This window comes from Pan troglodytes, chromosome 1, assembly GCF_028858775.2.
Source record: "Pan troglodytes isolate AG18354 chromosome 1, NHGRI_mPanTro3-v2.0_pri, whole genome shotgun sequence".
Lineage (NCBI taxonomy): Eukaryota > Metazoa > Chordata > Mammalia > Primates > Hominidae > Pan > Pan troglodytes.
Genome location: NC_072398.2, coordinates 221,339,680 through 221,363,208, shown reverse-complemented (window position 1 = coordinate 221,363,208; position 23,529 = coordinate 221,339,680). Strand labels below are relative to the sequence as shown.

The 23,529-nt window shown below is 60.6% G+C and overlaps 2 protein-coding genes across 9 annotated transcripts in view; both read right to left on the bottom strand.

Moving 5' to 3' along the window:
- Positions 1 to 1,431: 1,431 nt before the first annotated feature.
- Positions 1,432 to 2,625, bottom strand: LOC101058046 (uncharacterized). The gene has a single exon (XM_009448069.5). The coding sequence runs from the start codon at positions 2,623 to 2,625 to the stop codon at positions 2,107 to 2,109; it is 519 nt and encodes a 172-aa protein (XP_009446344.2). The 3' UTR covers positions 1,432 to 2,106.
- The window catches only part of CASZ1 (castor zinc finger 1), a 160,258-nt gene continuing 138,160 nt past the window's right edge, over positions 1,432 to 23,529 (bottom strand). For 3 of the 8 annotated variants that reach the window (XM_063786368.1, XM_063786351.1, XM_054662682.2), the window contains 16 exons: positions 23,343 to 23,411; positions 21,489 to 21,579; positions 20,492 to 20,656; positions 19,262 to 19,434; positions 18,219 to 19,060; positions 15,784 to 15,919; positions 15,530 to 15,593; positions 14,124 to 14,278; positions 13,911 to 14,033; positions 12,642 to 12,980; positions 10,965 to 11,163; positions 9,751 to 9,922; positions 7,992 to 8,143; positions 7,691 to 7,832; positions 6,855 to 7,154; positions 3,762 to 4,891 (listed from right to left, as the gene is read on the bottom strand). In XM_063786368.1, coding sequence (XP_063642438.1) covers positions 3,777 to 4,891; positions 6,855 to 7,154; positions 7,691 to 7,832; positions 7,992 to 8,143; positions 9,751 to 9,922; positions 10,965 to 11,163; positions 12,642 to 12,980; positions 13,911 to 14,033; positions 14,124 to 14,278; positions 15,530 to 15,593; positions 15,784 to 15,919; positions 18,219 to 19,060; positions 19,262 to 19,434; positions 20,492 to 20,656; positions 21,489 to 21,579; positions 23,343 to 23,411 — 4,237 coding nt within the window. In that variant the 3' untranslated portion in view covers positions 3,762 to 3,776. Of the gene's footprint in view, positions 4,892 to 6,854; positions 7,155 to 7,690; positions 7,833 to 7,991; positions 8,144 to 9,750; positions 9,923 to 10,964; positions 11,164 to 12,051; positions 12,981 to 13,910; positions 14,034 to 14,123; positions 14,279 to 15,529; positions 15,594 to 15,783; positions 15,920 to 18,218; positions 19,061 to 19,261; positions 19,435 to 20,491; positions 20,657 to 21,488; positions 21,580 to 23,342; positions 23,412 to 23,529 lie in introns of those variants that run through there. The other 5 variants (XM_063786374.1, XM_063786371.1, XM_063786360.1 and 2 more) reach the window with 5 other exon arrangements.

The following is a 23,529-nucleotide window of genomic DNA, read 5'->3' as shown; positions in this document are numbered from 1 at the left end:
CCTGGGCCCCAGGAGTCAGTGCTGCCCCAGAGAGCTGCCCACTGTGCTGGAGCCTAGAGGGAGCTCTGTGGCTGCACCACCCACCCACCGGCTGCTCAGGGCTTGGCTCCCTGCCTCGCTTCAGGCCCCACGGGAGGCCCACCAGGGCCTGGGAAGCTCCAATAATGGTTTTAATTTGTTGAACTTGTGTTTTATCCCATAAATTAGTCACTGTTTTATTTAACAGAATCAAGATATCCACAAACAATAGGCGAGTTCCAACTTGAACATTTTAATAAGACAGAAAAAAGTATATATTTTCATGTCTGTTACAAACATATTTATGTAAATAGCCTGTGGGCTGCATTCCAGGAGGAAAGAAGAAAGGGAGTGCCCGCGCGCTGGGGCTGGGCTGGAGACGCACTTCTGCGGTGGGAAATGACACAGGCCTGGGCACTGTGGGCTGAGGCCACTCCCCTGCCGTCCCTGGTCCCTGGTGCCTGGTGCCTGGCCGGCTGGTGCCAGGCTCAGTGAGGGAGAAGCGTGCTGCGGTAACCGAACCTCTCCAGCCCCCAAGTCTGCCTGTTTCCTCATCGGGCAAGTGGTTGTGACATCCCTGTGGCTGGGGTGTGATGAGCCAGTAAGACTCCTCAGCATGGAAGAATGTGGCAGATCCCGCACACATCCCCTCCCCAAGGTCCCAGGAAGCTCCGGCCACCTGGAGTCCAGCTCAGGGCAGGGCTGCCAAGGTGATTCTCACGATGTGGTGTCGTGAGGAGCCGGCCATCAGTTGGAAGTGTCAAGACAAACTCTCGGAGCGCCTGGGAGGCCTGTACTCCAGGCTAGGTCTGGTGGACACTCCGGCCACTGTGCTTCCGAGGGAGCCAACCACGGTGCCACCAGGGCTGGCAGCTCAGGCTCTGGGCTGGTGGCTACGGACCCAGGAATTATCGGCCCCCTCTGGCTCTGCCACCCTGTGCTCCAGGCAGGAGTCGCGCCAGCATCCGGATTGGATCCGGGTACGCGCCGTTCCCAGCCCGGGCAGGTCCCTGCAGGAAGGAGGAAGGAGCCGAGGGAGGAGGCAGGAGGGTGGCCCTGCCAACGCCGGCCCAGCAGCCCAGGAGAGGAGAGGGTTGGCTGGGGTGGGGGTCCTGGGAGGCTGCACAGCCTTTGTCCGACGACCCAGGCCTTGGTGTCAAATGGCTCTGCCCAAAGGTGGCTCCTGAGCCCCAAGTGGGGGCTTCAAGCAGGGCTGGGGAGGAGGCTACCCTTCTGGCCAGGCCAGGAATGAGCCCCCTACCTCTGTCCCCAGCAGCCCGGGGACAAAACTGGTCTGTTCCCCGCTTTTCCTGCCAGGGTCGAAGGGTGCCCAACTCCTCCCGTCACCCCACCGGTGTAGCTGGGTCATGGCCAGCCGATTGGGGGCGATTTTAAGAATAAAAGATAACTTGATAGATTTTTTTCCAGTTTTTATTGAGTGAAAATGTCAAACCTTGCATCAGTCATGCAAAAAAAAAAAAAAAATCAAATAAATAAAACACATATATTAAATTTCTAATAGCACTAAATTCAAGTGGAAAAATATTCAGTTCTTAATAACCAGGTGCCGAGGAGACCAGATTCAAGTAATCAGAGCACACGCTGTTCAGTTCGGGTTTCACGTTCTGTATTTTTTTTTGTCTCAAAACCTCTCTATATATCTCTATATATCTATATATGTATATACATATAGATATATACACACACATATGTGCATACATATTATTTGATATTTATATATATACACATACATAGTTATAAAACATTAAAAAGAGCATTGGTGGATCAAGCATTGTTTCCCCACAGAAAGAAAATAAAACAAAAATTACACGTTAAAATTCAAAATGAGCTAGCAATGGCTTATAGTCCTAGTGTGCAATATGAAGTTTACAAAAGGCTAGACTCCGCACTGTCGGCATCTTCTTCTTTTCTTCTTCTTTTTTTTTAAGTTTGATTTTGCTACATTGAAAAAATGTTTGTGTGTGTGTGTTTTTTTTCCTTTACAAAACTCCTTCCACAGACGCCCGGGGCCTGTGGCGGGTCACTGTCTGGGCAGATGCTCACAGCAGCACGTGGTGCCCACAGAGTTCAGGAGGCTCTGGTAGGGGCTCTTTTAGAAAATAACTGATTTCCTGTTGAATCAGGTACGCTCCGTGCGACCACTCCTCCCTCCCTGCTCCCTGTCCAGTTCGGGTGGTCCTGGCTTTCTGGCTGTGGGCAGCCGAGAGGACAAAAGAAAGGAAGAAAAAAGGGAAAAGTAAACCACCGCCCCCCAGTGGGGCCAGGTTCCTCCTGGAGACCTCTGGGGAGGAGGCTTCTGGATGACAGCCTCCCTGCCAGCCTTCCATTCCCTCCTAGGCCTGTTCTCTCCCGGTGGCCCAATCTGACACCAGCTGGTGGCCTGGAGTAGGGAAGGTGGGCAGGCGTGGCCTCGGGCAGCCTGCCCTCGCAGGGGACTCGGTCCCCGGGGACCTCAGAGCCACTGGCCAGGTGTGTGCCTGCCAGGTCAGGCCCTGGCCCGGGCTTCGATGGCCTCATCATCTCCAGGAAGGGGGATGTTTTGCAAAGGGAACCCAATCTGGGTAGACTGCACCAGCAAAGAAGCATCCCAAACAAAGTAATAAAACAAACTGGAAAAAAAAAGCCCTATAAAGCCACACGCATCACCAAGAGAGAACTCAAATGTTAAATTAACTACAAACTTGGATCAACAGTAATAGTCCTTTTTTCTTGTCTCTACAAAATTCAAGTTAAGAGTTGGAATCACGCAGCTCCCATCAGTGCTATTGTGAAGACAGACAGCCTCAAACAGTTAAGGCCTCTACAAAAACCCTGGACCAAATCCCACAGGATAAACGGGACTGAGCCTCCAACCTCAGGCCGGGCCCAGGCGGGTCTGCACTCTCACCACGCCTGCTTTCTTCCTTTTTGTTCTATGTAGAATAATAACCTTTACAGGAAAAATACTGTACAACTTTCTTGTATTTTTTTTCCATTTTGAACATTAAAGCCAAAACCAGGCGCATCCTTCCTGTTTGCACCACCAGGGTGGCCGAGACCCCGCCCCGGCCCCCAGCGGGCTACTCTGGGTTTTGGACGCAGCCTCGGTTTCCCTGGGGCGGAGGCTGGGGCCAGGGAGTCACCAAACAGACCCGACCCAGGCCTGGGGGAGCAGCCGGGCCCTGGGGTGGGGCTGAGCTGGAGCTCCGCGGCTGCTACTCCCGTGAGGCTTCCTCCACGGTCCCTGTAGTGTCACCCGTGCTGACTGCCTTCTGCCCGTCTCCCCCTGGGCAGGGGGGAGGATCCTAGCTGCATGAGGGAGGCCCCGCCAGCGGCTCCAGGAGCCACCCCGCCCTGGTGGCGCGCGGTGGGGGTCCCGGTGGCCCCCAGCGCCCGTCCCAGTCCTGAGCAATGGTCGCGGGGCCGAATCGGCCGCGGGGAGGGGCGCCGGGGCAGCGGCCGGGAGCTGCGCCCCATTCGCCCGGGACCCCTGCTCCTAGGTTCCCTACCCCGGGACAAGAGCACCTTCTGTTTCCCTGAAGAGACCCGGCCTCCCTAGAGCAGGGCCACCGCCGCCGCCTGTGTCCTCGGCCGCGGAGCACCAGAGGGGTCCCCGCCTCTGTCCTGAGACGGACTCGGGGTCCGGAAGCACCGGCGGGGCGCGGGGCTCTGCCCAGGGGCCGCTTCGCGCGGGGCGGCGCCGCTCCCGAGGCCGAGGCCGAGGCCGAGGCCGCCGCCAGGGCCACCCGCGGGCGCCGCTAGGGCGAGGAGGCTGCAGTGGGCGCGGGGCCGGGGGCGCCCAGGGCCGCCAGCGCCGCCAAGGCCGGGGTCCGCGCGCCCGCGCCCGCCGCCTCCGCCGCCGCCTCGGGCAGCGACTCCTCCGAGTCGGTGCGCAGGTCCTCGTCGTCCTCGTCCTCGTCGTCGTCCTCGTCGTCGTCGTCCTCGTCGTCGTCCTCGTCCTCGTCGTCTTCGGCCTCCTCCTCCGGCAGCTCCAGCTCCTCCTCCTCGTCCTCCTGCGAGGACTCCCCAGCTGCGGCGGCGGCGGCGGCGCCCTCGCGCGGCCCGGGGGCGGCGGCGTCGGGCGGGCCGGGGTCGCCCGCGTCGCCCAGCGCCAGGCCCAGGCCGGCGGCCGCCGACTGCAGGAAGAGCAGCGAGCCCGGCTCGGCGCCCAGCGACAGGGAGCCGTCCAGACTGATGGGAGGCCCGGGCGCGGGGCCCTCTGCCGCGGGCTCGCCGCGCTCCTGCTTCTCGTGCTTGCGCTTGTGCGAGTCCATCTGCGACATGCCCACCACCGTGTGGCGGCAGCCCGGGAAGGTGCAGTGGAAGTGCGAGCACTTGAGCTTGTACTTGCAGTCGGGCACGGCGCAGTCGGCGCTGGAGCTGAACTGGCAGAAGCCCGCGGCGCTGATCACGTCCTGTTTGCCGTGGTGCTTGCGATGCGCCGTGACCTTGGTGCTGTCGGTGCAGCGGAAGCGGCAGCGCAGGCAGTGGAAGTGCGTGCTGGTGCCCGAGAAGGGGCAGTCGGCGAAGTGGCAGCTGAGTGAGGCCTTGAAGCGCTTGAAGTCGTCCAGCACCAGGTTGTCCACGCGGTCGTGGTGCTGCGCGTGCTTGTACATGTGCGTGCGCCCGCAGAACTTGTAGCCGCAGTTCTCGCGCGTGCAGTGGTAGTGGGTGACCTTGAGCGAGAACTGACAAGCTGCGTCCTTGCAGTCCTCGTAAAGGTCGAAGCGCCGGAAGCCCTCCAGCATCATGCCCTCGTCCAGCATCTTCCGGGAGGACGCCGTCTTCCGCCGCTTGCCGAAGGGCGACATGTCCTCGATGATCCAGAAGCGCTTTTTGGCCCCCGAGGCTGTCGGCATGGAGATGGTGTTCCCTGGGGAGGGGCAGGGAGGTCAGTGCAGAAGAGGGACCCACGTGGGCACCATCAACAGGGTTACACCCACATGGGACCCCTGATCTGGCATGGCGCCAGAGGGCGGCATTTAGGGAGCCCTCGGCTTCCCCTGGCTTGGGAGGCCTCTCCTGCCCCGCCCCCTCCCTACCCTGGCACAGCAGGGGTCCTGGGCTTCCCCTCCTCATCCCTGTCTGCAGAAGGGCCACACAGGCCTCTCCCCCGGGGGGTGGCAGCCCAACCGGCTCTGGGGGACGTGGTGGCTGCTTCCTGGCCAGTTTGGGTGGGAAGTGAGGACACGTCCTGGCGCTAATTGAAGCTGAAGGGGGAATCTAGGTCGGCAGAGTGCAATTAGCCAAGTTGGACTCGGGCCAAGACGCCAGCTATAGCTGCCTCTAATGAGGGACAGGCCGGCTCCTTTCCCGCCGGCTACCCGGCTTCCCTGGCTGCGCCTGTCTGCACAGGGGGAGCTGCCTACTCACAGTAGGGGTGCCAAGTGCACCAGGGCTGTGCGGGGCTGCAACTCCCTGCCCTAAGGAGCACCTTGTCCTTGGTACCAGAAGGTTCTTTAAGGTCTTGTTGGGGTTTTCTACCCCAAGGACTGGGAGAGGGCAGCCCTGATGGAGGACCAGGACTCAGGGAGCTCAATGCCTCTGCCCTCTGCTCAGAGCCGTAATTTACCTGGGTCAGGACCAGGGCAGGGGCTCAGCCATGGGGAGCGGAGCCCATTTATGTCCAGCTGGCCCAGACTGCTTCCTGGGATTTAGGATGCCCCCCTGCCAAGGCCAGGGTTGTAACCCTTTCTGGGAGGTACCTGTGCCCCTATGGCCATGGGTGAGGGGAAGCCCCAGCTCCTGCCAGAGGCACAGGCAGCTAGTCCTGGCTCCCCACGCCACCCTCCACAAACAAGAGAAGCTCTCTGACCAGCCCCACCAGAGCGTGGGTAGCCTCTGGGCTCCTCCCACACGGCTGACCTGCCTGGCTCCCCCAGAGCCTGCTTAGAAGGCCCAGCAGTCACTCTAGCAACCAAATGTCTGCCCTGCCCATTTCAGGCCAGGCCCCATCGCCCACCCGGAGTGGACAAAAACGGAGAGAGACTAAGGGCTGTGACGGTGTAGGGGCACCCAGGCAGGGGGCAAGGGATGGCCTCAGGCCCAAAACCTGGTGGGTGAGGAGCGGCTTTGGGTCTGAAGTCACAGGGTCTGGTTATGCCAGAGTGGAGCTTCCAACAGCCGGAAGTCCCTGAGGAGGGGGAGGCTCGGCCCTGCCCTGGCCATAACTCCTGGGGCCTGTACTCAGGCAGAACGTGAGGCAAGAATTAGCAGAGGAGTCCGAGCCCGGGTGGTGTCTACGCTCAAGGGAGGGGGTGGGCAGATGCCATCCCGGTGGGTATCAGATATGGGGGTGGGATGGGAGGTGCCTCTGCCCCTGAGCACTGCCGGGGCCTGAGTCCACAGAGACTTCCCTTACTGCTCAGCTTTGGGCGTGGGCCGGGGCTCAGGCTGGAATCTGGACCCTCTGAACCTGGGCAGGTCCCAGACCCCAGCAGACCTTCCCGAAAGCCTCCTCTATCTCTCCCTAGTGCCAGATCCCAGGGGGACTCCTCAGAGTAGAAGGGACAGGTCCTGCCTTGCCCCAGGCCGAGGAAGGCAGACCCTACAGGGCCTCCGGCAGGATCAGCCATCTCTGGGACTCTGAGCAGTTGTGAACAAGGGAGAATCCCTGGCAGCAATGCTCTGGCCTGCCCAGCACTGAGCAGGAGCCACGAGTTGTCGTCCCTGGGATGGAGACCACGCTCTCTAGTCTCGGGGATGCTTGGCTATGAGGGGTGCAGAGTGGCCCCGTCCTTGGCCTGGCTGGCTGCAGAAAAGGGTCAGGCCCTGGAGCGTGGCCTGGAGGGTGGGTTGGGGTGATGGACAGCAGTGAGAAGGCATGTGCGCGTTACCTGCAGCATCCTGAACTAGGGGGACGTCACTTTTTACTGGAGTTGGAGTGGCAGTGACGGGCGGGAAGCTGGGCGGGCTGCAGGTGGGATGGGCCAGGCCCCGGCCGGCTCCGAGAGTGGCACTGAGCAGAGAGTATGAGAGACAGGACGGAGAGAAGAGGCAGGGGAGGGGGGGGAGGGGCGGCCGGAGCGTGGCCGGCGAGAAGGATGGAGTCGCTGGCGGCTGCGGGGCCGCGCGGGCAGCCTCATCACCAGCGGCCGCAGGAGGAGGAAGAGGAGGAGGAGGAGGAGCCGGGCAGCCTGGAGAGGGTGGAGAAAAGCAGAAAAAAAAAAAAAAAAAGAAACCAAAACAAAGAACAAACAAACAGAAAGAACCAAAATGAGAAACCCGATGGCAGAAGCAGGTATGGCATGAAAATGTGTGCACGGATGAGCAGAGAGAGGGACACAAGAAGAAGGGGCAGGAGGAGAGAGAGGCGGGGCAGTGCCAGGGGTCACGTGGGCAGGTGTGCCGGGCAGGACCGGCGCTGGGCCCAGGCCTGGTGGGAGGCAGCGGAGGAAGGAGGCTGGGGCTGCGCTGCTCCCGCTGTGGCTCAGAGAGGACGGGCCCAGGGTCCTCTCCCGGAAACTGACGCAAAGGGCAGTGCCAGGGAGGCGGGAGGATGGCGGGAGGGGCCTCGATGACCCAGTCCCACAGACCAGCTGGCTCTGCTACACGCCAGCCTGTCCTCCTCGGAGGCCGCGTGCCCCGGACCTTCTGTCCCAAGCTGCACCCAGCGGTGCTGGGCTTTGGGAGTGGGGCCTGGCCCTGCCAGCAGCCCCTGCCTGCCGCTCACCTGCCGCGGTGCTCTCGTTACCCACGGGGGTGCTGGAGCAGCTCCGGTCCATGGTGGATGACTCAGAGGACATGGCGCCTGGGCTGCAGCCAGTGTAGTCCATGCACTCATCTGTCTCAGCATCCATCAGGCCTGCGGGGCCCTGAAAGGACACGGGGGTCCCTGAGGAAGTGGGGCTGTGGGGTATGCTGCCCACAGAGGGCAGGCTGAGGCTCCATGCAGCACAGGCCTGAGAGTGAGCGTGGGACCATGATGCGTTCCCGCCACCCTGGCTGGGCTCTCACCTGGCGGGGGCTCTCACCTGGGAGGGGGGCACACGGTCGAAGTTCTTCCCCAGCATCCTCCGCATGTGCTTCCGCGCGTGGGAGGTCATCTGGTGCTTAAGGAGGAAGGAGAACTGGCAGCCCTCCCGGATGCAGTGGAAGTGGCTGTTCACCTGGTTGTACTTGCAACCTGTGGACACAGCCCCACCTGGCATGAGCCCCCAGCTGGCCAGCGCTCATGGCTTCCAGGTCCTGTTGGGCACTGTTCTGGGCATGGGGGCAGTGTGGTCAGTAAGGCAGATGGTATCTGGGGAAAGGGCGCTGAGCCGAGGTGGCAGTCTTAGGAGGAAGGTCAGGAAGTCCAAAGCCCCCTGGCTGTCCAAACCCTGGGCCTCCTCTCCAGCCTGGCACAGAGGCGAGTGACAATGCTGGGCAGGCCCCCATCCCCTGGCTCACACACAGGGAGGTGCACAGTTCCAAGGCAAGGGACCCTCATGGTCCCTGCACACTGGGCCAGCTACCTCCCAGGAAGCCACCTGTCCCCACATCTCTGCTGGGGAGCCCAGGGTGCTGTCTGCCCCTCTGCCCAGGCCCCAGCACCCACGGGGCCTCGCTCTGGGCCGAGAACAAACAGAGCAGGCGGGACTGAAACAGCATCATGGGGCAGGTGAGGGCCTGTCCGCTGCCATGGCGCCCAGGCCGGCCAGGTGTCTTCTGTCATCCCCCAGCTTTGTTTGGCCCCAACTATCGCCAAAAACACCACAAGTTGAGTAAATAATAGCAACTGCAGAATACCCTGACATCTGTAAACTGAGCCCAGGGACAGCACAGGCCGCAAGTGTTGACGCTTATTGGCATGGCTACCAGTCCTCTCCCTGGCCGAGAACTCCTTTTTGAATTCATACTTGAAGGCAAGGTTTGTTTCCTTTTTCTGGCAGTTGACTTTGAGGATGTCACCTTTCACTTTTGGAAGGACCAGACTGTAGCAGCCCCCACCCCTGCTGCCCTGACCACCAGGCCACAACGGGCCTTGCCTGCAGCCCAGGGGCCTCTGCTGGGCGGCCTGGCTCCCGCCTGCCCGTGGGTTCTGGTCTCTTCCTAGGGAGAGTCCTGCCCCATCAGCAGGCTGTGAACAGGGGCCAGGGGCTCAGCTCCCAGCAGCACGGCTACCTCTCAGGCATCAGTGGCCTCCCTTCCCAAAGCCACAGCACCCCTTCCTGGGTTCCAGGTCACGGGTGCTCCAGCTGAGCCCATGGAGAACTTGACCGTTCCCCATTAGATCTGAGTCGCCACCACTGTCACCACCCCCACCCCTGTGACAGCACCCAGCCTGGCACACAGCTGTCCCTCCATAAATAACTGCAGAATGGATGAATGGAAGAACAAACTGTAGCTCACTGCGGACAAAAACCTCATCATGAAAGCCATGGAAAGAGATCCCAGAGCAAAGAACGTTGAACTCCTAAAAATTCCCTGCTCGTCTTCTTGATAAGAAAAGGAAAACAGAACCACGCCCAGGCCCTGGATGCTCAAGATGAGGTCCCAGGGCGGCTGTCTGGGGGTGGAGGGGCGGTGCCCTGTGTGAGTCACCCCCACTCTTCTTGCTGGGCTTTGTGGGTTTGGACTGTTTCACAAGCTTGACAGTGCCTAGCCTGTGATATCTGGGACACCTTTAACAAAACGTGGAGCCTGCGGTGGGGAACAGGACGCGGGTACCAGGAGAGGCGGCCCAGGCCACAGAGGCCATGGTCTTGATGCCTGCTGCAAGTCCCTGCCCGCAGCCCCAGCCCTCGGTACCTAGCCTGCCACACTCCTCGCGCTTGGTGAAGTATTTGAAGCCATTGGCTGCCCGCCGCTCCGCCTTCTCATGCTTCTTGATGTGCCAGGGGAGCTTGGTGGTGATGTTGGTCACAAAATAGCAGCCGGTGCGGAGGCAGTGGTAGTGCCCACGCATTCGGAACTCGCAGTGCTGCAGGGAGACACGGGAGGGTCAGGACAGGCGGGTGACTTTCAAGAGCTCCTGCCTGCCCCGGGCCTGAGGCTGTGGTGGGCCCTTGGCACATGTGTTCTTCTCTGCTCAGAAGCTGATGATCATAGAAACACCTTTCACATGTTAAAAAGCAGCGCAGGGCCGGGCGCGGTGGCTCACGCCTATAATCCCAGCGCTTTGGGAGGCTGAGGTGGGCGGATCACGAGATCAGGAGATCAAGACCATCCTGGCTAACGAGGTGAAACCCCATCTCTACTAAAAATACAAAAAATTAGCCGGGCGTGGTGGCGGGCGCCTGTAGAGTCCCAGCTACTCGGGAGGCTGAGGCAGGAGAATGGCGTGAACCCGGGAGGCAGAGCTTGCAGTGAGCCGAGATCGTGCCACTGCACTCCAGCCTGGGTGACAGAGCGAGACTGTCTCAAAAAAAAGGCAGTTGTCTGCCCTTAGTCACTGCACTAAAGCATCCTAGCCTGGTAACCTTGCAGGCCATCTGCAATCCCATACCTAGAGCAGACATCGTGAATCTATTTTAACACTCTTCCCTGTATGTCTAGACCTGGGCAGACATCACTGCTCTATACTAGCACTTCTGGGCCCAGTTTCCCCCTCAGGCAGCCCCTCCTGGTCTTGGGAGTCAGGCCTTTAAGGTGAATCTGATCTGACTTTCCTGTGTGGGCACGGACAATGGGCCTGTTCGAAAATTCTAGGGCTTTGGAGAAAGGGGGCATAAAGCTAGTTCCAGGATAGGCAAGAATGATGTCAAGGGCACGGTGGCTGCCCAGCATTGAGTCACCACTCGGGGGTTAGACCTCACCAACTAGCACCAATCTGGACCCCTGCCCAGGGGTCTCCAGGGGCCTAGGGGCAGATGGTGCTCTTTCCAGAGTCCGGGAGGCCCATTTAAATAAGCAAGGTGTGAGAAATGGAGCCTCTGCCAGGAGGTGACTGTCCTGTGCCCTGAGCTAGCCCTGCACCTCCCTGCCCCCTACTCTGCCCCTGCGCCGTGTACCGCCATGCTGACCTGGTTGGGACAGAGACACTGCAGAGAGTAGTATGCAAACTGGTCTCGCACGTTCACCAGGTTGTTGTTGGGGTTGATGTGGTCCAGGCAGTGGGATTCGGCCTTGCCAGACGTTTTGCAGACGTACTTGCAGTTCCCAAAGAGACAGTGGAAGTGGAACTTGTTGGCGTACTTGCAGTCCGTGGCGAGGCAAGGATCGCTGGAAGGAAACCACAGCCCAGAAGGTCATTGCCATTCTCAAGCCCTCCCTGCTGGTGTCCTGACTTCACTTGTGTTGGAGTTCACTCCCCCACGACCAGCGGTACCACCAAGAGGGATGGCCTGGGCTGCCGTCCTGCTCAACAGGATGACTCAGCTGGAGACTACAGATCCCAGCATGCATTCCTGCCTCCTTTTAGGAGCTCTGCATGGTGCACAGGGATTGCAATACGCAGGGTGCCCAGAGCATTGCATGCTGGGACAAGTAGTTTCCATGGCCACACCTCAGGATTATAGATAAGGGTGGCTGTAATAACTTCTTGGATCGGAAAATAAGGATGGTGCTGCCAGCCCTGGCGGGGTGCCGTGAGGCCCTGGCTGGCGTGGCATGGGCGCCACCGTGGATGTGGCTGACTGACAGACTGCAGATGGGTGCTCGGCCCCACCAGGAAGCGCTGCTGCCACAGGCCCTTAGCAAGCAGGAGCGCGTGCCTGGTGTCAGCTCCTGGGGGCTCACAGCTGTTGGGCTCCCCAGGATCAACTCGGGGCCCATGGTGCCCACCCACTCAGACCTCACTTGCCGGCGGAGTGGGAGAGCTGCTGGGGCAGAGCGGGTGTGCTGGCCTGCCCTAGGCCGCCTCCAGGATGCAGAGGGGTGCAGGAGGACACTGGTCCCAGCCTTCAACTCTGGTTGGCAACACTGTAGTCCCCTCCCAGGGGACCCACGGTGGGCACTCTGACCAGGCCAGGGAAACCTGAGCTGCTACTCTGGGGAGGAGGAGGGGGAGGGGAGGCTGGTGGGGGGGACGGAGAACAGTGCTGGGCCCCTTCCATGCTGTGGGCCCAGCCCCAGGTGCTCAGAGAGGGAGGACAGCTGCCACTCAGGCGATATAAATAATCCAATTTATTACTTTTATTGAGAACAGGAAGCCGCACACATGACAATACAAAGTCACCGTTCTCCCTGCAAGGAGCCACCACCATCCAGTGAGGAGGGTCCCTTCCACCCAAGAGCTCAGACCACTGTGCAGGCCAGTGACGGCCTGGAGGGGCCTGGCCCCCACCCGTGACTTCACGTGCCCTGCAGAGATTCAGCCATGGGTGTGAGCCACAGAGGAGGCCAATACGGAGGCTCGGAGGGAGACGCAGCCCTCCTTGTCAGGCTGGGAGTTGTCCTCTGAGGACCACCACGCCCAGTCCACCCCACCTGGCCCTGGCAGGATCACCACATGCCCCGCAGGAGCAGTGGCCACTGCCGCCACCATCGGCCCACGCTGGCTGGCCTGCTCTGGGACAGGCAGTGAGGTAGGAGCAGCAGCATCTTTGGCTAGAAGGACATCACCCGATGGCCATGCCCCAGAGAGGCTGGGGACAGCAGCACCATCCGCAGTGAGGAACAGGGCCTCCTAGCGCCCTTGCTAGCACCTACTCCCGAGACGCGAGGGGAACGCGGGACTCCCGGCTCATCGAGGGACTCACTTCTCCTGGAACTGGAGGAATCCGGGTTTGACCTGGGGCTTGGCGTTCTCTAGAGAAGTCGTTGCCAAGGGCGAGGCGGGCAGGTGAGGCACTGACGCTGGGATCTGAGGCATCTGGGGTATGGTGGAAGCCAGCTGCTTCCAGGCGAGCAGGGTGGGGGTGGAGGGCACGGAGGCCGGGCTGGGAGCGGGCCCCTCCAGAGAGGACACCGTGGCCGTGGTGACAGGAGGGACTGGAGGGGACGAGGGGGCCATGGGAGGTTTGGTCTCGGTGGCCGAGGCCGGGAAGGCAGCCTCTGTGTTTCCTTTTGCTGCTCCTCCCTCTGTCCGGAAGTGGAAGCTGCGAGAGGTAGAAGAGGGGGTCTCATGGGGGGCAGTGAAGACAGGTGTGGAGGGGCATGCATGTGACCCCATCACAGGCCTAGACCCCGGTGTCCGTCCCTACTCGTCCCCATCACTCAGCTCCAGAAGTCCCCTGTGACCCCACCAGGACAGAAGGACTGGAGGGCAAACTGCAGCGTCCCCTGGTTCCGAACTTGGTCTCCTGGCTTGGGCCTAACCATGCCTTCCTACTTGTGCCCTTCCTCGGTCCCCAGCTCCTCCATATGTGTGACAGCAGGCCCTGCCCCAGGAAGCCTCTTCCTTCCAGAACCTGCTCGGAGGTCTTAAAGGTAGGATTCTCAGTATTCACAGCAGGCTTCCCCGCGGGCTACGGCCGAGGGTGCCTACGCGGTCGGAAAAGCCTTGGGAGCACTGCAGGTCTGTTTTAAACGATTTCAAGTTCTGAGTTCCCTTATAAGTGGGCGGCTAGGCTCGAAGCCTTTTAACTCAATGGGATTTACAAATTCATTTCATTATGTTTAGGTCAAAGGTAACCTAGAGATGTAATATCGTGGCTTGGAAAGGCCTTCAGCTAGGGTTCCTGCTCCAGGTCACAGCCGAGTCTCTCCAGCTGGGCTCTGTGCCCCTCTGGCCTGCTCTGCAGGGAGCACGTGCTGGGACTGATGGCTGCCCTGGGGACGTGGGTGCAGCAGCAGCTGTTGCTCAGGGTCCCAGGAAGGGCCTGGACAGGGGCTCAGAGCCCCCGGCTGAGGGCTGCATGTGTGAAGGAGGATGGGAAGCCCACCCTTGCTGGGGCAGCATCTCCGAGAAGCCGGCTCAGCTTCTGTGGTCCAGCGGGAACTGCTGTACCAGCCTGAGCCCCACCCACCCCAGAGCCAGGCTGGGATCCGTGGGGCTCTGCGGAAATGGCCCCCAGCACCCTACTCACTTTGCGTGCTTGATGGCCCCGTCCAAGGTGCTGAAGAGCGCGCCGCATTCCTCCACCACGCAGTGGAAGTGGGCCTTGTGGAGGAAGTCACACTGGCCGTCACAGAAGTCCTTTGTACCAAACCTAGCCAGAGGAGCTGGCGTTAGAGGAGAGCCTGGGGCTCCAGGGCGGGTGCGGGGGGAGGATGGGTGGACGTGGCCAGCAGCCCCTCACCTGCGCAGGTACACCTTCCAGGGCTCTGCCAACTTCTCCTGAACCAGCGCCTTCACGGCCTTGCCTAGGAAGGGCGAGGGCTCCGCAGCGGGGCTCCCCTCCGCTTCCGCCTTGATGTTCAGCAGGCTGCCCAGGCCAGGGTTGCCCTGAGACATCTGTGAGGGACAGAGGCCGAGCATGGGGCTGGGGTAGCTTAGAACACAGACACCGCAGCCTGGGGAGCAACAGCCGAAGCTCTGGGCTGCTGGGACCCACCCAGCCCTCAGAGCCAGCAGAGAATGCGGCCCGCCTACTTGGCTCTGGCTGTGGCTGGGCCCTCTCTGAACAGAGAGCCTGCTGTGCTGCCCCGACCCCAGGAGCTGCGAGGCCTCCTCAGGGCTCCTCCACATGAGCCCGTGCCGCGGGATCCATCACTCAAGCCGAGGCCGCGACTCAGGGTGCACGCTGCAGCCCATCTTTCCCCAGACTTCGCGGCTCCCTGGTTATTTTCCTGCCAGAAGGTTTTCAAAAGAAGCGCAGAAGGAGGAGGGATGGGGGAACCCCTACGAATTCCTTGAGAACAAGAGGAGGCCCACAAAGGAGAGAGAGGGAGGGAGGGAGGGAGGCTCACGGGTGAGACCCAGACAGGCTTGCTGCAGCGGCTGGGAGGGGGTCATTGCGAGGATCCAAGGGAAGGGAGGGGGTCGTGGGGGCAGAGGCCAAAGGAAGGGGAGGGGGAAGGAGAGCAAGAGGGCAAGTGGCCAAGGAGTGGATGCCACGGACCAGTGAGGCTCCTTCCCCACCGAGTGCCCGGCTGGGGCCCTGCGGCGAGAGGTCCGGCCCAGGCCCGGCCCCTCCTCAGGGCAGTCACTTGTGTACAGTAACCGAATTAATCTTGCTGTAGTCAAATGTATCATGTGAAGGGGAAAAATATATTTGAGATGATGTATAATTTACAAAGACCCTGCATTATTTAAAATAAATATTCCGGAGCGACCTCTCCGGAAGGCGTCCGAGACCATTACTCAACCGGAAAAGTGGAAATTGATGTTTTGCTCCCACTTTAGTCCCCCCTCCCCCATCGCCTTTTAAACAAACAAAAAAATATATATAAAATAAATAAATAAAATTAATAACGAGGCACGAATGAAGTTGAAGGGCTCTGGAAAAGCTTTTGGAGCCCTCCATCTGAAGGGAAAAAAAGGTGTCAGAGGCTGGAATATATTTCTTCAGCCAGTTCATTAAATTAATTTGTAAGCAGTGGCTCTGAAATTATATCCGATGAAAAATGGCCTCAAAATTTAAATGGTACAAACTCATCTTATTAGAGGCAAAACATTAAAAAACAAACACATCCCCCCACCCCCCAGCACAGCTTTAATTTCTCTGGGTGGGGGAACGGGAGGCGTGTGATGGATGGCTCTTACCTTGTTCATAAGCGAGGATAAAAGAGATGAATTTGCCGGGACTGCGTGGCCATTTGATTCGTTGCTGGAACACACAAACCAAGGGACTTGAGCTCAGACGGCCGGGGCCTGGGCCCTGGGGCTCACCTGCCCAACCCTGCCCAACCCTGGGGCTCCAGCCAAGCCCGCTGCAACTGCCTGGGCGGGACCACCCCGGGGCTCCAGCTCGAAGGTGTGGTTCCTGGGGCTGGCTCCCATGGGGGGCCTCGCCTCACCTGGGCTCCTTCACAGTCAGGTCTAGACTGCGGTCCTGGGAGGCTTCGTGGGGGCCTGGGGCGCCGGTGCTCTCACCGGGTTCCGGCTTCACTTGGGCCGGGGGGAACCTGGCTGGGGTGACCTGCTGCCCGCTTCCTGCAGGGGAGGGGAGGGAAGATGCGTCAGAGGGGCTGAAGGCCTGGCCCGGGCACAGACAGCCGTGCCCCCTGGAGGGAGGGCAGTGGGCTGGGTGGGCCCCGGCTACTGGTCAGCGCTTCTCCCGCTGACGTGATCGCTCGCGACGCTCGCTCCTGTGTGGCAATTCTTCAAGTGATAATTATTGCAAAATTATGTCAAAGTTGTCCTGGCTCAGGGCCTCCTGGAGGAGAAGGGCGGGAGGCTGGGGAGGGGGCTGGGGTGGGGGCGGGGGCCCTTCATTTTCTCCACCAACTGTCACAGTCGATTTGTGGGACTGCCGCTTAGGCTTTTATTAAAGACTCTGTTAATGCTGAGGGAAAGTGGCAGATCTGGACTGGGAGGGCCCCTCTGTGGTCCCCAGCCTGCGGTTGCCGGGGTGACGGCCCCCGCACGGAGCATGCCCAGGAAGGGCCTCTGCTGTGTCAGGGCGATGGGGCCGATGGCCAATCAGAGCGGCCACACCGGGTGACCTCGCAGTCAAGCTATCCGGGGCAGGGACATGAGGCCAGGCTGGGCCGAGCTGGGTCCGGAAGGGAGCTGGGCGGGTGAGGCCGCAGGAGGCCAGCAGAGCAGGGGTAAAAGAAGTTGCTGACAGGGCCATCCAGTGAGCCTTCCCCTACAGTCCCCCAGTGACGGAAATATGAATTTGCCCCAAGGTGCTGTAGCTGACAGAGAGCTGCTTCAGAAACAGCAAGTGGCATTTTATTAAAAAATAAAACGGCCCCCTCCCCTGTGCTTGATCTTTCTTTTGGGAGAAGGAGACTTTTCTAATGAAAACAAAGTACTTGACAGTCTGGCCACCGAGCCCAGGTGGCCCTGGAGTGGGCCCTGCCCCATCCATCAGGCACCTGGCTGGAAGGGCGTGGCCAGCGAGGCCCCACCCATGCCTGGACCAGGAGGCGGTCCCTCCGCGCGGCCGCCAGGCATGAGCGTCCTATTGGGCCTGTGAGAGTTTTCAGACCTTGGGACTTCACATTCCAGCAGCTCTCCAAAGTCACCTGCCCAAGGTCCCAGGAAAACATGGCCCAGCTCCCCTGCCAAGCACTGGCAGCCTCTGCAAGGTGTGGGCAGAGCCCCGGACTGGGCCACAGGGACCCTCAGTCTTGGCTGGTTCTGAGAGGGTTTCGAATGGGAACAGGGCATCTAGGCCCAGGAGCCCCACTCCTGCGGGCAGCGCCTTGGTTCACCACTTCCTAGCCATGTGCCCGGGACAGACCATCCCTGACCGTCTGCTGGCTCCACGGCGTGGGGCTCTGTCTGGCGTCCTGCCTGCTGTGTCCCCAGCACCCGGCTTGGAGCCTGGCTCTCAGCAAGCATCAGTGGTTGTTGAATGAATAAGTGAAATGAGCCACATCCCAGATGTGAACGGAACTCTCCTCAAGGATTCAACAAATAGGAACTACCCAGAGCAGGGAAACTGGGAGAGGAGTGAGGTAAACAGAAAACACCCTCACCCCAATCCAGAGAAAAATGGAGGGAAATTTTTAAAAAATGGATATTTATGAAATTATAGGAAGGCAGGAAAGAGAACTGCGCCCCTCAGTGAACCAGCGTGAAGAAGGAAGATGCAACTCCGGGGCTCTGGCCCTTTTCTGTCTGACGTGGCAGTCCCTGGCCAAGTGTGGTTGTTTAAAGTGACAATCCCGCTTCCCAATCACAGACCCAGCTTCAAGCACCAACAGTCACACGTGGCCAGTGGCTGCCAAGTCAAACACTGCAGAATAGAAGGCTTCCAAGGCCTGGAAAGTCCTAATGGGATGGCACTCATGGAGGAGGGAGCCTGGGAAGGGCGTCCCTGGGCCTGGAGGTGTCCAGGTGTGAGGTGCAGCCCCACTACCGCTGGGCTGGACGCAGGCCCTGCTCCAGGTCAGCTGGAGGAAACGCTCGGCACGCCAGGGGCCCTGGGCCTGCTCTTATCAGGGTGGACTTGGGATGTGGGAGGGTGAGCAGACAGGGAGGGGGGACCTGCAGTGGCCCCAGGGATGCAGGGCAGCCGAGGAGGCAGGGACCATCGCCCCCAGCTCACAGATGGGGAAACAGAAGCATGGCCCCCCTACTGTGGGGAGCCAGAACCAGGGGCCCCACATAGAAACCAACAGGATGGGGGCGAAGATCAGGCAAAGAGGGGGTGCTGGTAAGCAGGGGCCACACGGACACTTCTTCCAAACACCCCCCGACTCTGCTCTGCAGCCTGAGGCCAGGTGGCCACCCCAGTCCAGAAGGTGCCTGCTTTCTGGGCAGGACCCAGCCTGCTCACCTGGGTCAAAGGTGGCAGAGGGCTTGAGGGCAGCTGCAGCCAGCCTGGCCATCATGGGCGAGATGAGGCCCTTGCTTGCAGAGATCCTCTCCATGATGGAGGCGGGCGGTGCCGGGACAGAGGCGGCAGCCGCGGGGGCTGAGTCTCCAGCTCCCGAGGCGACCAGCGTGGGTGTGTCAGGGGTGGCTGAGGCTGCTGACCCAGACGACACGGCACCCAGGAGGCTGGGGGTGCCCACAGGCAGGGAGGTGCTCCCACGGCCAGCCAGTATGGGGAAGTAGGGCGTGGGGGTGGGCAGGCCTGAGTTGGAGAGGGCCAGGGCCAGGGGGATCGAGCCAGGCAGGCCCTGGGGCAGCAGCCCCGAGATCTTGCTGTTGGGAGGTTTGGTGGCACTGGGCCCAGCCTCGGTGGCGGCAGTGGTGGCAGCCAGGGACGCAGAGGACTGCTGGCTGGTAGGGGAGGCGCTCAGGCTGGAGTTCTTGCTGCTCAGGGCGGAGAAGTCAACAAGGTCGTCGTTGCTGGACTCCTCGTGCTCCGTGTCCTTGGCGCCCAGCAGCGAGGGCGGCAGCCCCAGCGCGCCCGAGGAGCGGATGTGCCGGCGCTCATGCTTGCGCTTGTGAGAGGTCATCTGGCTGGTGGAGGTGAAGGTGAAGCCGCAGCCGGCGCGGATGCAGTGGAAGTGGTTGGTAGCCTTGCTGTACACGCAGCCCTCGTACTTGCACTCCTCGTACTTGTAGAACTTCTTGAAGCCGTCCTTGGCGTAGGCATCGTCCTTGATGTGGTAGCTCTTGTGCTTCTCGATGTCACACTTGTTCTTGAAAGTGAATGTGCAGCCGGGGCGCCTGGATGGGACATTGGGAGCCCGTCATGAGACCCAGAGGAGGCCCCACCCTGCTGCCACCATGGCCCTGGGAGGGACAGTCCCCCGGGTGGAAAACCCAGGCTGGACACCGAGGCAGGGGCCTGAGCTGTCCCACGAGCCTGGGTCCTTGCCTTCCCTCCCCGCTTCTGCCCACGAAGGCCCCCGCCAGGCTCCCGCTTACCTGCAGTGGAAGTGCGTGGTCTTCTGTCCGTAGAACTGGCAGTCGGCTGTGCCACAGTCTTCGGTGGCTCGGAAGCGCTGGAAGCCGTCGTTAATGAGCTGGGTATTCTTCTTGTGGAAGTTCTCGTGGGTCATCACGTCGGACGTGCTTGTGTACACCTTGTTACAGCCCACCTGCACAGGACGGGATGGTGGTCAGGCGAACGGAGGCCAGGCGCTCCTGGGCCGAGGTGGACACCACTGTGTGTGGCTGGGGCCACTGACTTCCCTGCTCAGGGAAGCTTTGGCACCTCTGACTTCAAACTGGAGGCCTCGGGATGTCGATATAGGAAGCAGAGTAGAAAGCCTCCAACAGCCCCTCAGGCCTCCACAGAGGGACCAAGTGCTGCTGGAGCCTGGCTCCGTCTGTGCTGAGGATCAGGGCATCTCCGGAGACCCAGGGCACTTTTTGGCCCAGGGGAGGGAGCTGCATCCTGCAGGAGTTGGATTTTGAGTTCCAATCCATGGCCCTACCTCTAAAACCCTCAGTGGGTGGACAGGGGCTGGACCCTGGAGGTCACCTTTAGCCCAGGGATTTGCTTAGTGGACAGTCCCTGGGCACGGGGCCCTCCCACCCCACCCCAGCTGGGCCAGGAAGGCAACGTTGCCATATTGAGTAAAAACCCGTGGAATCCGAACACTCTCGTAGGCTGGGCCGTGCCAGTGTCTGCACCATCTCAGAGCCCAGAGGGTGGCCCCCCTCTCCTCGTGGCCCAGGTTGTTCACAGAGGCCATAACAACTCCTGACAAATACCGGGGGAGGCATAGGGCTGCTATTTGCAACCCAAAGTCGCTCCTCCTGGCCCTGACACCTTGAAAAAGCCCAGACTCTGCGTGGCATTAAAACAAAGAATTAAACAAAAACCTCCTCAGGAATCATTTGCAATGCTGCTCTTGGTGTTAAAGCCTGAAAAATGTCCATCTGTATAAACAGCTCACTGAATTTCATCCACACCAAGTATGGCCATGGGGAAGGCCCCACCCTGGCCCACCAGACGCTGCCCAAGCCTGAACCCCCAGGACCCTCCTGGCTCGCTGGCCATCCCTGTGCTGGGCCAGGGGAAAGAGAGGCTCCTGATCAACTGGGGTCCCTGCCCATGGGGCAGCCCTGCCTCTGGGAGTGGGGGGCTCAGAGCCGGGAGGGCCTGGGCCAGTCCTGTAGCTGCCCAGTGGGCCCGGGTGCGGGAGGCACCTGCATGCAGTGATAGTGGGTGCTCTTCCCATTGAGGTGGCAGCCGTGGTAGTAGACGCTGCAGTCGTCCAGCGGGCTGAAGCGCATGAAGCCGTGCTGCAGGGAGTTGTCGCGCTTCTTGTGCATGTTGTAGTGGCGGATCACGTCCTGCTTACTCGTGAACCTCTGCCAGGAGACAGCGCCACGTGGGCAGGAGCCTGAGCTCCCCCTCCGCCCTTCCTCCCATATGCCAAGAGCACCTGGGCCAGGTGCTGGCCTCAGGTCTCCCTAGAAAGAACCCTGCTTGGGGTCAAGGCAGCCCAGATTGTCCAAGGCCAGTGGCAGGCACATCAGCCCTTGGAGGGAACCATCCCAAAGGTTCTAGGACCATAGATTCTTCCCCGATGCTCCCCTAGGTCCCCAGTGGCCATCCCCAGGAGCACAGATGACGCATTGGGCCAGGCCTTGAGGGCAGGGGCTCTGATGCTGACAGCTCATCCTGCCCAGTGCACCTCTGGACTAAGGCAGGCTGGGATCCCTGGCAAGCCAGAGGGAGCCACCCCACGCAGGCTGCCCTGACTCTCCCCCCACTCACCAGCCCCGCGCTCACCGGCGGGCAGCCTTGGGCACAGTGGCACTCTGGCTGAGCCTCAATTTTATCATCTTTAAGATGGGGCAGTAATGCTAACCTTCTAGGGCCACTGCAAAGAGTCAATTAGGCAAGGCTCATAGGCTGGCTGGCATGGCCCTGGGCACGTGGGAGGCTCTCAGTGAAAGGGGACTGGAATGATCACCACTGGGAGGTCACTGGCCCCCAATCGTAGGAGCTGCTCTGTCGGCAGGAATCGGGGAATGTGGGCAGGCTGGTGGTTTTGCGGGCCCTCTACCTGCTCAAGTCAAGTTTGGGTGGTGCAACTAGAACTAACCCCCCCCACTGCCGTCCCCGCCTGCCGACTTCTAAGTGCCTCCATGCTGTGCTGGTGGCGGGGAGGCGGAGCCCATCTGGCTGTGGCCGTACCTGGTAGTTACACTCAGGGTCAAGGCAGTGGTAGTGCTCGCGGTACTGGTAGGCACAGTGGATGTGGCCACAGTGCTGGCTGCCCGAGAACCTGGAGGGAGGAGGGGTGGGGTCAGGGCCCTGCTGTGGGTGACAGTCCCAGCCCCAGCCCCAGCCCCAGGGAGGACTCTTCGGGCCCTGTATGGGATGCAGAGGGGAGGTGAAGTTGCAGAGGCCCAGGCAAGTGACTGGGCCTGGCGGGAATCCCAGGCCCATTGAGGCAAAGAAGCCTGGCCCCAAGAAAGGGGCAGGACAACACTGAGGTGGCCAAAAGTCAAAGTAGGGGGAGACAGATGGGGCCCGAGCCCTGGGATGGAAGGGAAGGCAGGCGCCCCCTCGGCTGCCCACCTGTCTTTTCTGCGGGGGCTACCTGCCCCACTCCCAGCCCGCCCAGTTCTGGCCAGGTGCAGAGACCCTGGCTGGGCCAGCCGGGCTCTGATGCTGAGAGGTGTTAAAGGGCTCTCTCTGTCCTGGGCTTTTCCTGACACTTGAAACAGTGCAGAGCTATGAATTTTTAAAGCACAGCATCTGTTTGGCTTCCTACAGCAACGAGCTCACTCTCCAGCTGCCGCCGCCACCGGCAGGAGCCTGTGCTGCCTCCCAGGAAACCCGTCCTCCTCCAGGCCCCAGGGCCGCTGGGACGTGGCTCCCACAGCCTCGGTGACGGCCGGCCGTGGGGAGGCCGCTCTGGAGAGGCCACACCATGACGACTGTGGAGAAGGGGGTGACTCAGCCCGCCTGTACCCCTCCAAGACTGAAGTGAGATTGCAGGAGACACAGAGAGAAACCCCATACTGTAATGGGAAAACCACGTGCAAACAAATATTTAGGCTGAAGTGGCCAAAAGGGCCATCTGCGGAGGCACTAATAATAATGGTAATAATAATACCACAGAGGAGACAGCACGGGGCAGAGCTGAAGACAGAGTGGGACAGGGGGGCGGAGACAGTGGGATGGGGGTGGGCAGAGACAGAGCAGGACAGGGGAGCGGAGACAGAGTGGGACATGGAGGCGGAGAGACAGAGCGGGCAGGAGGAACCTGGAAGATCTGCGGACAGACAGGCGCCGGCCACTGGGTGCTGCCCCATCAGAGGGCAGGTGGTGGGGGGGTGGGGGCGGGGGGTGTTATTCGTGTGATTTGGGGGAATCTGTTGAGGCAAAGGCTCTTCACTGCCAATCCCACTGCCTTTGGGATGGAAAGGGGTTGGTCTGGAGTCAGGTGGTGTCAGAGCCTCACTGGGGAAGTGCATTGGGCTGTGTCAGAGAGGACGACAGCCCACACCTTCTCTCTCGCTCTCTCTCTTTTTTTTTTTTTTTTTTTTAAGAGATAGGGTCTCACTCTGTTGCCCAGGATGATCTCGAACTCCTGGCCTAAAGTGATCCTCCCATCTTGGCCTCCCACAGTGCTGGGATTACAGGCATGAGCCACTGCACCTGGCCTGCCTCTACCTTCCCAGCCCTGACAGTTTCACGGTGGCCTGCACCCTACTCAAGGCTCTGTGTGACAGCAGGACCCAGGCAAGCTGGGGGAGCTGCACTCACCTGTGGCCAGGCCCTGCGTCGGGACCCCGGCCCTAACTGGGGGCACAGGCTGCTGAGGGAATGTGTGGCCTGGACTACACAGAGCGGAGGGAGGCTCCGAAACGGGCGTGCAGGGCAGCCCTCGGTGTGGTGGAGGGACCGAAGTGGATGGGGATGGGAGGAGGCAGCTACCTTGGCCCTAGAGGTCAGATATCAAACGAATGGCCTCAGAGTGCCCGGTCAGTCCTGGCCCCCCACCTTCTCTCCACGGCAGGCTCCTCCCCAGGGGCCTACCTGGCAATATATTTCTGGTAAATGTTTACATCTTCAGTGACGGCTGGTTTATCTGTGGGCAGTCCGTTCCTGGCAAGAGACACACAGGGCACAGCCGGTGAGCAGATGGGGCAGCCTCGTGTTACAGGGGCATCTGGTGGGCAGCCCCTGCCCTGAGGCCCCAGCCCCTCTGCTCTGCTCTGCAGTG